General features: G+C 45.4%; 2 protein-coding genes across 3 annotated transcripts in view; one reads left to right on the forward strand and one right to left on the reverse strand.

The window, feature by feature from the left end:
- Position 1: 1 nt before the first annotated feature.
- Rpl9 (ribosomal protein L9) lies at positions 2-1,036 on the reverse strand (the record flags this gene model as incomplete). Its single annotated transcript, XM_029477784.1, has 4 exons — positions 977-1,036; positions 547-593; positions 340-455; positions 2-97 (listed from the first exon to the last, which is right to left on the reverse strand). Coding segments are annotated over exons 2-4 (258 nt in total), but the record flags the coding sequence as incomplete, so codon positions are not given.
- Positions 1,037-1,102: 66 nt separating this feature from the next.
- The window catches only part of Lias (lipoic acid synthetase), a 16,093-nt gene continuing 5,444 nt past the window's right edge, over positions 1,103-11,751 (forward strand). Inside the window, exons 1-8 of one of the 2 annotated variants that reach the window (XM_021163587.2) lie at positions 1,103-1,274; positions 1,819-1,988; positions 2,976-3,069; positions 4,417-4,497; positions 6,593-6,749; positions 6,821-6,878; positions 8,797-8,925; positions 11,385-11,530. In XM_021163587.2, coding sequence (XP_021019246.1) covers positions 1,230-1,274; positions 1,819-1,988; positions 2,976-3,069; positions 4,417-4,497; positions 6,593-6,749; positions 6,821-6,878; positions 8,797-8,925; positions 11,385-11,530 — 880 coding nt within the window. In that variant the 5' untranslated portion in view covers positions 1,103-1,229. The remainder of the gene's footprint in view (positions 1,275-1,818; positions 1,989-2,975; positions 3,070-4,416; positions 4,498-6,592; positions 6,750-6,820; positions 6,879-8,796; positions 8,926-11,384; positions 11,531-11,751) is intronic. The other variant, XM_029477596.1, reaches the window with a different exon arrangement.

The raw sequence follows: 11,751 nt of genomic DNA on the forward strand, positions 1-11,751 counted from the left end.
CCAGTGTGACACCCTTGATCATGTTCTGAACATGACTGCAGATGGTCCTGACGGTGGCCAGTTCCTTTCTGTTACCCCACCATTTGTCAACCCGGAGCTGAAACACAACAACTTTAGAATTAAAACACAGCACTTTTAGCTGGCGAGTACAAGCACGCAAAGCCACGTACAAATGCACCGTATGTCACACGCACAGGACACCAGAGAGGAACGATACACCAACTCCCCTCAAAACCCAAGTTCACTCAGAAAAGAACTGAGTCTGAGTATAGGGGGGGGATTAACATCGGTTACCGGGCTTTTGTTACAAACAAGCACCCGAAGTACATAAGTTCTTACCCTTTTCTTTTTCTTCCCAAGAAGACTCAGCTCCACGTTGATGTGATTGAAGTCCCTCCGCAGAGTCCCCCTGGGGCCCTTCACAATGACTGTGCGCCCCTTCAGAGTGATATCGACTAAAAGAGAAGGTGAACTGGTGAGACCACAGGCCGGGGTTTAGAGCATGCAGGAAAGCCGTCAGCGGCCGGCGGGAAGCCGCCTACTCACCATTCTCTGGAATGTCCACAGTCTGATTGCTGAGAATGGTCTTCATCCTGAAACACAGACACTCGGGTGAGACGGCTGGGGCGGGGGACGCTCTACACCAGAGACCCGGCAGCGTTCCGCTCCCAACGGGAATCGCCAGCTAAGAACGCCGGCGACAAGGACCCAGGTGCGTCCGGCACAAGGACTGGACCGGGGGTCCCGGAGAAGTGTAAGGAAGCCCGGCTCGGTGCACCATGGCGGAAGGGCTGCGGCCAAGATGGGCCTGAAAGCCCGAACGCCACTTCCAGCTCGCGCCACCAAGTCCCAAGGGCACACGTCGTGCTGGGGGACAGTAGGGACAAAGCCTTGGGGCATCGACTCCATGCCGCCGGGGTCCCCAAACAGAGGATGGGTTCAGATTCCCGGGGCACCCAGTCCCTAAGCTCCTCACCTCGCAGTAGATGGGGCAAAGAGAGAACGTCTTTCGTCATCACGTTCTTGTAATCCGTCAGGGCCCTGCGTGCCGCGTCACAACCCGAGCGACGACTTTAAGGCAGAACGACTCGATCGCCGAGCTATTCGAGTCACGCCGGTCGGCGACGACGTGTCGCGTCATGACTCAAGCGACGAGTTGTTAGACGCGTCCGGTTCCGGGGGTGCTGTTCCCGCGATCCCTTGACACTCCTGAGACCTAAAAGTGGGGGATGGCTCTACGCTGCTGGGACGCAGCTCGCAGCCTGGGGTCCCGGGTGAGCGGCGGGAACGCCATTGCTTATCCAAAGTTCAAAACTAGAGAAATTGCTCCACATATCCTTTTTAAAAGCCCCGACAGCCGTGGCATATCTTAATTATTGCAAACTTGTTGACAACATATTTTAGTACCTGTTTTAGGAATAGAAGACATGAAAACGTGGCATGTTAAGTCACCCCCTAAGGTTTTCTAACCTATATTTAGCGGCTAACTTTGATCTGAGTCCCACTTTTTTCCCCCATTTGTCAGGGCTGAGCGTGCATCAGGGTCCCTGTAACCTAGGCTGGCCTGAAACTAAATTCTTAGATCAAAGACTCCTCCTCACTGTGCCTCCTCGGAATGCTGCATTACGTGTTTGAGCCGCCGTGGCTTGCGGTTCTTTCAACTTCAGTCTTTTTCAGGTTCTGATCTACGTAGTTTGAGCTCTTAAATCGTTTTACGTAATTTCTGAATCAGTTTCTTTAGCTTTGGTATTATAATGGGTTAAAACTAAATTATTTCAGAGTCTACAGAGTAAATGTTGTACCGAACCCTTTCTATAGATATTTGGAAGATATGCGTGCACGGTTAGAGCATTAAGTTCTTTGCCAGATAAGAAAAAGGAATTTTTGCATAATGGACCAGACCTTCAAGATTTCGTATCTGGTGATCTTGCAGACAAGAGTACATGGGATGAATATAAAGGAAACTTAAAGCGCCAGAAAGGAGAAAGGTAATCGAACATTAGATACCACTTTGATTTTGTGCTTTTTCTGTGTGTGTGTGTGTGTGTGTGTGTGTTTGGTTTTTTTGAGACAGGGTTTCTCTGTGTAGCCCAGGCTGTCCTGGAACTCACTCTGTAGACCAGGCTGGCCTCGAACTCAGAAATCTGTCTGCCTCTGCCTCCCAAATGCTGGGATTAAAGGTGTGCATCTCCAAGCCCAGCTCTAACTTGTTTGCCTGTAGCCTATGATTCCTTTATCTTAATTGTTTTTTAATGATGTAAGGTTGCCTGGCAGGCAGAAGGCTCTGGATGCCAGATTCCTAGCAACACAGTAAACAAATAATCACAGAAGACTGGTGTACAGCGTAGTCTTCAAAAATGCTTATCAAACAGCTGCTAAGATCAGAAGTGAATAGTCAAGGAAAATCAAGGATATAGCTTGCTTTCCAAAGGGTAGACCTGTCTTTTTTGTTGTTGTTTTCATTTCTTGGTTTCTTTTAAATCAGGGTTTCATCTATATAGTCTGGGCTAGCCTTGAAATCACTGTGTAGTTAGATTTGACCTTGAACTCCTGTTCCTCCTACAGCTTCACAGATGTGAACCACTGAAACCAGCAAACTGTCTGCCTTTATTAATGACTAGAATTTAGAATGCAGGATAAATGGTGTGCAGTTGGGTTCTTTCCTCATCCTGAGTTACTAGAGTAATTTGTAGTATTCATAGGGAAGAATGCTCAAACCCAAATCCTTCCTTTAGTTAGAACAGGATAGCAATGTACGTTTGAGGGTCGGTATAAGCATCGCACCCTCTTAGACTCCGTTATCAGGGTTTTCTAAAGCATCTTAAGCAGACCTGAGTTTGCGTCTTTGTTCTTATCACTATGATGGGATTGAGTTAGATCAGAAATACAGAAAAGGCTATGCTGGGAAGCTGCTAGAGCAAAGGTACATGCTTTCTACAGGTTGGTAATGGACCGGTCTCTCTGGCTTTCCTTAGGTTAAGACTACCTCCATGGTTAAAGACAAAGATACCCATGGGTAAAAACTACAATAAACTGAAAAATACATTACGGAATTTAAATCTCCACACAGTAAGTGGCCAGTGTATTTCCTCTCTGTTTTACCCAATGCCTATACTGTTTCTCTATATTTGTAAAGGATTTTTTTTTTTTTTTGAAATATAGTCTCATGAGGTAGCATAGGCTGGTCTGGAACAAACTGGATAGGTCTTTTTGTCCTCAATCTTGTGATTCTCCTGCCCTAATTTCCTGGGTGCTTGGATTATAAAATGGGTGGTGCCAGATGAGACCAAAAAGAAATGATTGATGAGAATATAAAGTTTAGCAAGGAAAGCAGATGAGGATGAAAAGTGAAGTGTTATCAACAGTAATAAAAGCGGACATAGACGTGTAGGGGCCAGGAGTGTATCCCAGTAGTGTCTTAGTGTGTGTAAAACCAACTCTAATTTTCCTACAGGAAAAACAAACGGTTACATTTCTTCTGTACTCTTTGGAGACATAGGCAGTGGATAATGGTAGTGGTTAAGAGCACATGGCTGGGGCTGGAGAGATGGCTCAGTGGTTAAGAGCACTGACTGCTCTTCCAGAGGTCCTGAGTTCAATTCCCAGCAACCACATGGCGGCTCACAACCATCCGTAACAAGATCTGACGCCCTCTTCTGGTGCATCTGAAGACAGCTACAGTGTACTTAGATATAATATTAAATAAATCTTTAAAAAAAAAAAAGCACAGGGTTGCTCTTCCAGAGACACTAGGTTTGATTCCCAGCACGCACGCAGCAGCTCAGAGCCATCTCTAGTTATGGAGTGAAACCAACTCTAGGTTCAGGGGACCTAGCATTCTCTCCTGTTGTGACACAAGGCATGCATGTGGTTCACAGATATACATGCAGACAAGAAACCTATACACAGAAAATTAGAATAAAAATAATCTTTTTCTTTTTTTCTCTTTCTCTTTTTTTTTTTTTTTGCTTTTCAAGGCAGAGTTTCTTTGCATAGCCCTGGTTGTCCTGGAACTCACTATGTAGAGCAGGTTGGCCTCCTACATATCCGCCTGCTTCTGCCTCCCAAGTGTTGGCACTAAAAGCATGCACCACCACCACCCAGCTAATAAAAGTAATCTTTTTTTTTTTAAAGATTTATTTATTTATTATATGTAAGTACACTGTAGCTGTCTTCANACACTCCAGAAGAGGGTGTTAGACTTCATTATGGATGGTTGTGAGCCACCATGTGGTTGCTGGGATTTGAACTCAGGACCTTCAGAAGAGCAGTCGGTACTCTTAACCACTGAGCCACCTCTCCAGCCCTAATAAAAGTAATCTTAACAAGAAAAAACAAGAACACTTAAAATACCTAGTACTTCATTATTGGTAGGTGGGTCCTTTCAACCTGATGTATCGTTTCCCCTTTTCACAGGTGTGTGAGGAAGCCCGGTGCCCCAACATTGGAGAGTGTTGGGGAGGTGGGGAATATGCCACAGCCACAGCCACGATCATGGTAAGGCAGCCTGGTCTCTACGGCTTAGTTCAGGCATGGTACAGAGATATCGATGCCCTCCTCCTAAGAACGTGTACTGTGAACACCCAGTGAGACTCTTACCACATTTATAAAATGTTTATATTCACAAAGAGAGAACCTGGCCGTCTTGACACTCGTTGTGACTTCACTCTCTCTGAATTAATCTGTTATCGGTTCTTCCACGTATTTGTATCTGATGTTGAACTCTTTGGCACCTTAGGGTATATGTTTGCATTAACATTTGGAAATATTTTTCGTACTTATTTGCCTTGTGTATTTTTTTTCTGTCTCATCTAACTAACAAGTGGTACTTCCCTCGTAACTCCATGCAGATCTGCATGTTCATCTGTCGGTTGAATATATCTTCAGGCTTAGCCAGATGGCTCGATGGGTAAAGTCACATGCCGTCAAGCCTGGTAACCTGAGTCACCCACAGGACCACCAGTGAAGGAGAAAACTGACTCCCATATGTCATTCTCTTATGTCCTGGCGTTCTCACACACATACATACATGTACCCACAAAATAAATAAAAATGTCATTTAAAAATGAGTATATTCTCAGCCGGGCAGTGGTGGTGCACATCCTTAATCCCAGTACTCAGGAGGCAGAGGCAGGCGGAGTTCTGAGTTCAAGGACAGCCAGGGCTACACAGAGGAACCCTGTCTCAAAAAAAAACCCAAAAAACAAAAACAAAGCTTTTTAAAATCATTTCTTGTTGATTAGAGTTGTGAGGAATCTTTACAAACTATGAGTAACTTGTAAAGAAACAATAACAGCAGACGACTGATACCTCTGGTTAGAGGCCAGAACTTTGGCCTCTCCACAAACTCTACCTTGCGATCCCATTATTTCATTTTATTTCTACTTTGTTTGAAACAGGATTTCTTTACATAGCCCTGGATGGCCTGGAACTCACTCTGTAGACCAGGCTAGCCTTATATTCAGAGATCTGCCTGTTTCTGCCTACCAAGTGCTAGGATTGCACCACCACCACCCAGCTTAATTATTCTTAATTTTGTGTAAGTGCAGGTGCATGTATAGGTTTACTTGACGTGGGTGCTGGGAGCTGAACGTGGGTCTTCTGAAAGAACTCTGAAACACTAAGCTATCTCCCATTTAAATTCTGAGACTGAGTCGCACTGTGGTACCCAGGCTGACCTTGAACTCACATCTTCTTGTCTCAACTTCTCAGGTGCTAGGATTACAGGCATGCATCAACACACTTGGCTTTAAGTTGGAATTCTGTTGTTGTTGATGATGATGGTGGCGATGATGATGTTTGTGTACTTGTGAGATGTGTGGAGGTCAGAGAACAGCTTTGTGGAGTCTGTTCTTCCCGCCTTTACATGACTCAGGTCATTTGCTTGGCAAGTGCTTTTCCCCACCAGCCATCTTGCTGGCCCCTTAAATTATAAAATTATCTGTTCCCTCCTGGTCCCACACCCCCTCCAGTCCTCTTAACACTTACTTTAGTGTATCCTTTCTTTTTCCACATCTGTATTTCTTTCTTTCTTTCTTTCTTTCTTTTTTTTTTTTTTTTTTTTTTTTTTTTTTTTTTTTTGGTTTTTCGAGACAGGGTTTCTCTGTGTAGCCCTGGCTGCCCTGGAACTCACTCTGTAGACCAGGCTGGCCTCGAACTCAGAGATCCACCTGTCTCTGCCTCCCAAGTGCTGGGATTAAAGGTGTGCGCCACCAAGTCCAGCCACAACTGTATTTCTTAACCAGATATCATTTAATATTATTTAATCGTGAATGTTTTGGATTTCTTTTTTTTAAGATTTATTTATTTGTTTTTTTATGTATATGAGTACACTATCTCTGTCTTCAGACACACCAGAAGAGGGCATTGGATCTCATTACAGATGGTTGTGAGCCACCATGTGGTTGCTGAGAATTGAACTCAGGACCTCTGGAAGAGCAACCAGTGCCTTAACCTCGGAGCCATCTCTCCAGCCCTTTGGATTTCTTATACACAGAACCAGTCTGATTAAATTCTTTGCCATATATTTTTGGCATTGTATTCTTGGGGGTCATCTGCCTACTTGATACAAATTGTGACATCTTTATTCTAGTTGATGGGGGACACATGCACAAGAGGTTGCAGATTTTGTTCCGTTAAGACCGCAAGAAATCCCCCTCCGTTGGATGCCAATGAGCCCGACAATACGGCCAAAGCAATTGCAGAGTGGGGTCTGGACTATGTTGTCCTGACGTCGGTGGATCGAGATGGTTAGTAGTGTGTCACTGTGGCTCTAGCTAAGTTGTGGCATAGCTTGGACAGTAGCTTCTTTTCCTTCTAGATGTGGTCGACGGGGGAGCTGAGCACATCGCCAAGACCGTGTCGTGCCTGAAGGAAAGGTACTTGTCTTACATTTGTTGATGTAAATCTCTCTCTCTCTCTCCCTCCCTCCCTCCCTCCTTCTTTCTCTTTTCTTTTTTTCCTCTGTCTTCTTTTTTGGAGACAGATTCTATGTAACCCCGGCTGTCCTGAAACTCACTACATAGCCTATGAACTCACAGAGACCTCTGTCTCCCAAATTCCGAGATTAAAGATGCGCCTGCGCAGCCCGCCCGCCCTGCGTGTTAGTGAGGTGCTACTTAGGAGTGGTTAGTTGAGGACACAGCTTTGCGGTAGAATACTTGCCTGCTCACAACCCTAGGTTTAATGCTTACCCCTCCCTCCACGCACACAGAAAACTAAGCGTTTAAGAACATGCAGTGCTGAGCTGGGCGGTGGTGGCACACACCTTTAACCCCAGCACTCAGGAGGCAGAGGCAGGTAGATCTCTAAGTTCAAGGCCAGCCTGGTCTGTAGAGTTCCAAGACAGCCAGGGCTCTGCAGAGAAACTCTGTCTGTCTGGGAAATAAAGACAAAGAAACCATGAGCTGCTATTACAGAAAACCTGGGTTCACTTCCCGGTCCCGACAACCGTCCTAACTCCACAGGGGATCCAGCGCCACTTCTGGCCCCTGTGGGCCCTGGGCACACACTGAATGCATATACACATACGTGCAGGTAAAACACACAGAAAGTGGAAATAAATAAATCTCTAGAAGAATAAAAAGCCTAAAGTAAGATGAGATAAACACCATCATTGTAAAATACATGTCTGAACAGTTTTCATCTTTATCTATCTGACCTGCCAATTTTATTCACAGTCTACATTAAAAAAAAATTTTTTTTAAATCCCATTTCAAAAACATTAAAAAGGAACAAAGTTCAACAGATTGGTGGCACATGCCTTTAATCCCAGAGTTCAAGAGCAGAGACATGAAGATCTCTGAGTTTAAGGCCAGCCTGGTCTATATAGCAAACTCCAGGCCAGCCAGGGCTATACAGAGAGACTCTGGCTCTAAAGACAAAAGGAGCTAAATCGTTTCTGGAACCTGGTGCTAGTGTAGGGTCTAGTGAGATAACACATAGTTTTCCACTTATACCCCAGGGGTTTTGTTTGTTTGGTTGGTTGGTTTGTTTTGTTACGATTCAAAAATATATTTTGTATTTTTCAGTTCACAAAATTTCTTTCACAAGCCACTAATGCATGTCAGGAAGGATTTTTAAAAAGTCAGTTTCAGAGTCACACACTGTGATCTTTGAACATCTTCCATTCCCAAGGAGACGTGTAGTCTTTCCTATGTGTTCTCAGGGAGCAGCTGCATGCTGCCTTTGGGTTTGCAAACAGCTCTGTGACCTAGTTCATAGTACAGTACAGTGCTTCACTGGATAAACACAGCCACCATGGGAACCAGGAGATTAATGTTTGGTTGGTAATTCACTGAAAAAACAAAAAATAAAACTCACGATTCAGCAAACCCAGAAACAGCTTTTAAAGCTGAGAGCATGGTGAGGGTTGCCTAGGGGCGGTGAGGGGGACGGTGTCTGATGAGTTACCGAGGAAAGCAAAGTTGAAGAAGGTGGCATTGTGACCACAGAAGAGACACCCCAATCTGTTTTCCAAACAGGAAAATAATAAGGAAGCAATTATGTTTTATATTTTGGTTCCTTTAAATGATTTTGTTTTTTAATCATCTACTCCAGTTGGGTTAGAGGTCAGTTTCTACTGTTGTGTGTGCAGGTAGACATCCTGGCCCTGGTGTGCACACACTGCACACACTGAGGGTTTCCATGGACTGGCTCACCTAGGGCCTTTCTGTGTCCGAGCCTTCCTTACACGGTCCAAGGGTTGTGGAAGTGCTGCAGCCAATGGTGACAGTCTGTGTGGGTGACAGACCTGCCAGCTCTTGTCCTCAGTTTAATACTTACCTTTCCTCCCAGGAATCCAAAAATCCTCGTGGAATGCCTCACCCCAGACTTCCGAGGTGATCTGAGAGCAGTGGAAAAGGTGGCTCTGTCTGGATTAGATGTGTATGCACATAATGTGGAGACTGTTCCGGAGTTACAGAGGTGACTGCCTGTCAGGGGGTCCCAGCGCTGTGACCTTCCACCTCACAGCTGCTCCTTCCTGTCCCTCCTTCTTCTGCTCCTTTCATTCAGTTCTTGCTTCACAAATTAGTAGAAAATCAGGAAAGATAGCTGCCAAGAGTGAGTGGCCAAGGGCTAGAGAGATTGCTCAGGAACTACGAGCATACGTGCTTGTGCAGAGTTCCTGGCATCTCTGAAGGCAGCATCACCACTGCACTCGTCCGTGACGCTGCCCTATAATCCCAGAGTTTAGAAGGCTGAGGCAGGAGATCAAAAGTTTGGGAACCAGCTTGGGCTATACCTTTTCTTTAAAAAAAAAAAGCCCAGAGTGATACTGTACGCCTTTAATCCCAACACACAGGAGGCAGAAGCAGGTGGGTCTCTTGAGTTCAAGGCCAGACAGCTACATACATGCCTTTCTCAAAACAATCACCCCCCAACATACACTCACACACAAGACCAGTGTGCTCTAGTCTTCCGGTTCATCTTAGTTGTTAGGGAGTATGAAGAACTGCTATTCTACATGAAGAGTATATTCAGATTTCAGAAAAATTAAGAGTATTTTAGCTGCAGACAGATTAATATTTTCCTTTAACTTGATTGTGGATTTGGCTGTGATTTAATTAGCAACTCTTCATTGTTCTGTGTCTCAAGTCTACAAGAAGTTACAGTGAATGGTACCAAGCACATTGCTCCTGGATTGTAAGCATGCCAGAGCACAGCATTAATCCAGTGCGGAAATATTTTGTCAGAAATAATTATGGGCTGGCTAAAGCACTCAGTGGGTGAGGTGCGTGTTGGTGAGCCAGATGACATGAGTTCAATCCCTGGAGCCCACATGGTGGAAGAGAACTAATTCCAGCAAAGCTGTCCTTGGTGTCCACAGGTGGACACACACACACACACACACACGGTATCTTGCTAAGTGTAGTGGCACCCAGCTGCCATCCTAGCCCAGCACACATGTACACCCATGTACAAGTCAGGAGGTTGAGGGAAGAGGGCTGCAAGTTCAAGGCCAACAACATGGCTAGCATTACTGTCTCACAAAGTATCAGTTTTCTATACTGTCAGTTTTATGACGTTTTTAAATTGCTGTGTTTTAACTTGCATTTGTATGTGTGAATGTGTGCACCTGTGCAAGGACACAGACATCTATGTACAAGTCAAAGACAGCTTATTGGTTGTTGGCTTTTTCCTTGTACATGGGTGTGTTGCCTGTGTACTGTGCACATGCAGAGCCTCTGGAAGCCAGAGGCCAGAGGATGATGTCAGTCCCCTGGGACTAGTTGTTAGCCCCTTGTGGCACTGGAAATTGAACCTGAATCCTCTGGAATAGCAGCCAGTTTTCTGAACTACCGACCCATCTCTTCAAACCTCTGCCTTTTATTTAAATTAAAACAAACAAACAAAAATCCAGCACACAAGGCTGCATTAGAATTCAGCCAAGTGCTGATCTTACCTGAGTTTCTGCCAGCCCGTTGCCTTTCTTCTCATTTAAGCCATAGTGCTTTGGCCACTGTTGAAGGGTAGCACCCAGCCTTTTCCAACCCTGTGGCCATATTGCCAGCAGTGGGTGCCAGTTTCCCTGGTTTCACTTCAGAAACCTTATCCAGCCAGTGAAAATCCCAGAATGCTTTTCCTCTGAGCCTGCAGTGCTATTACTTGCCAGCAGAGGGCAGGCCAACCTGCAGGAAAGACATGCTCATAAAACTTTCAGCTCCCAAAGTGAATGTTCCCTCGGAGGTTTGTCTTGTCTTCTGCCGGGTTTCTTTTCTTGCTAGAAGTCATTATAATTTTGAGTTTCAGAATTCTAATTTCTCAATGTATAAACCAAGTGATTTTTTTTTTCTTTTCGAGATAGGGTTTCTCTGTGTAGCCCTGGTTGTCCTGGAACTCACTTTGTAGAGCAGGCTGGCCTGGAACTCAGAAATTCTCCTGCCTCTGCCTCCCGAGTGCTGGGATTAAAGGCGTGCGCCACCACGCCCGGCAACCAAGTGATTTTTAGTCTGGTTTTCGCTGTCTCGAGGCTTGGGAGGCCTAAAGAGTTGACAGACCTAGGAAGCCCAGTGAAGAGTGGTTTTCTTTTCAATGTTGATAAATTTTGTGCACAAATGTACCACTGACACATAAGCTCAGGGAACCGTATGCTCTAGAGCAGGGTCTCTCAACCTCCCTAATGCTGAGACCCTTTAATACAGTTCCTCATGGTGTGGGGACCACTGACTATACTATAATCTTTGTGGCTGTTACACAAGTGTAGTTTTGCTACTGTTATGAATAGTAATGTAAACACTGGCATTTTTTTGATGGTCTTAGGCAACCCTGTGAAAGGTTAAGCAGCACTCTTCTAGAATGTACTTTCTGGGCTTCCAGCTTACTTGCATAACAGTGGAGTTGTTTGAACTTGTTTTGTCACTGAGAGCCACCCTGTTTTCCAGGAAAGTTCGTGATCCCCGGGCCAATTTTGACCAGTCTCTTCGTGTACTGAAACATGCCAAGGAGGTCCAGCCAGATGTTGTTTCCAAAACATCGATAATGCTGGGCCTTGGTGAGACAGACGAGCAAGTCTATGCCACACTGAAAGGTAAAGAAGCCGAAAACAAAACCCTCCCCATTTCCCTGAGTGGTAGCAGGAGCTCCATTCTAAAGAGCCTGTTAGTTTATGCCTCCTCCAACGGTCATCAGTGCCGATGGCCCTGAGAACAGAGCACCTGCTGCAGGTACAGGCCAGCGGGAGCACCCCTGCCTGCATGTCCTCCTGCTGCAGGTGCAGGCCAGCGGGAGCACCCCTGCCTGCATGTCCTC

This window comes from Mus caroli, chromosome 5 (genome assembly GCF_900094665.2).
Source record: "Mus caroli chromosome 5, CAROLI_EIJ_v1.1, whole genome shotgun sequence".
Classification (NCBI taxonomy): Eukaryota; Metazoa; Chordata; class Mammalia; order Rodentia; family Muridae; genus Mus; species Mus caroli.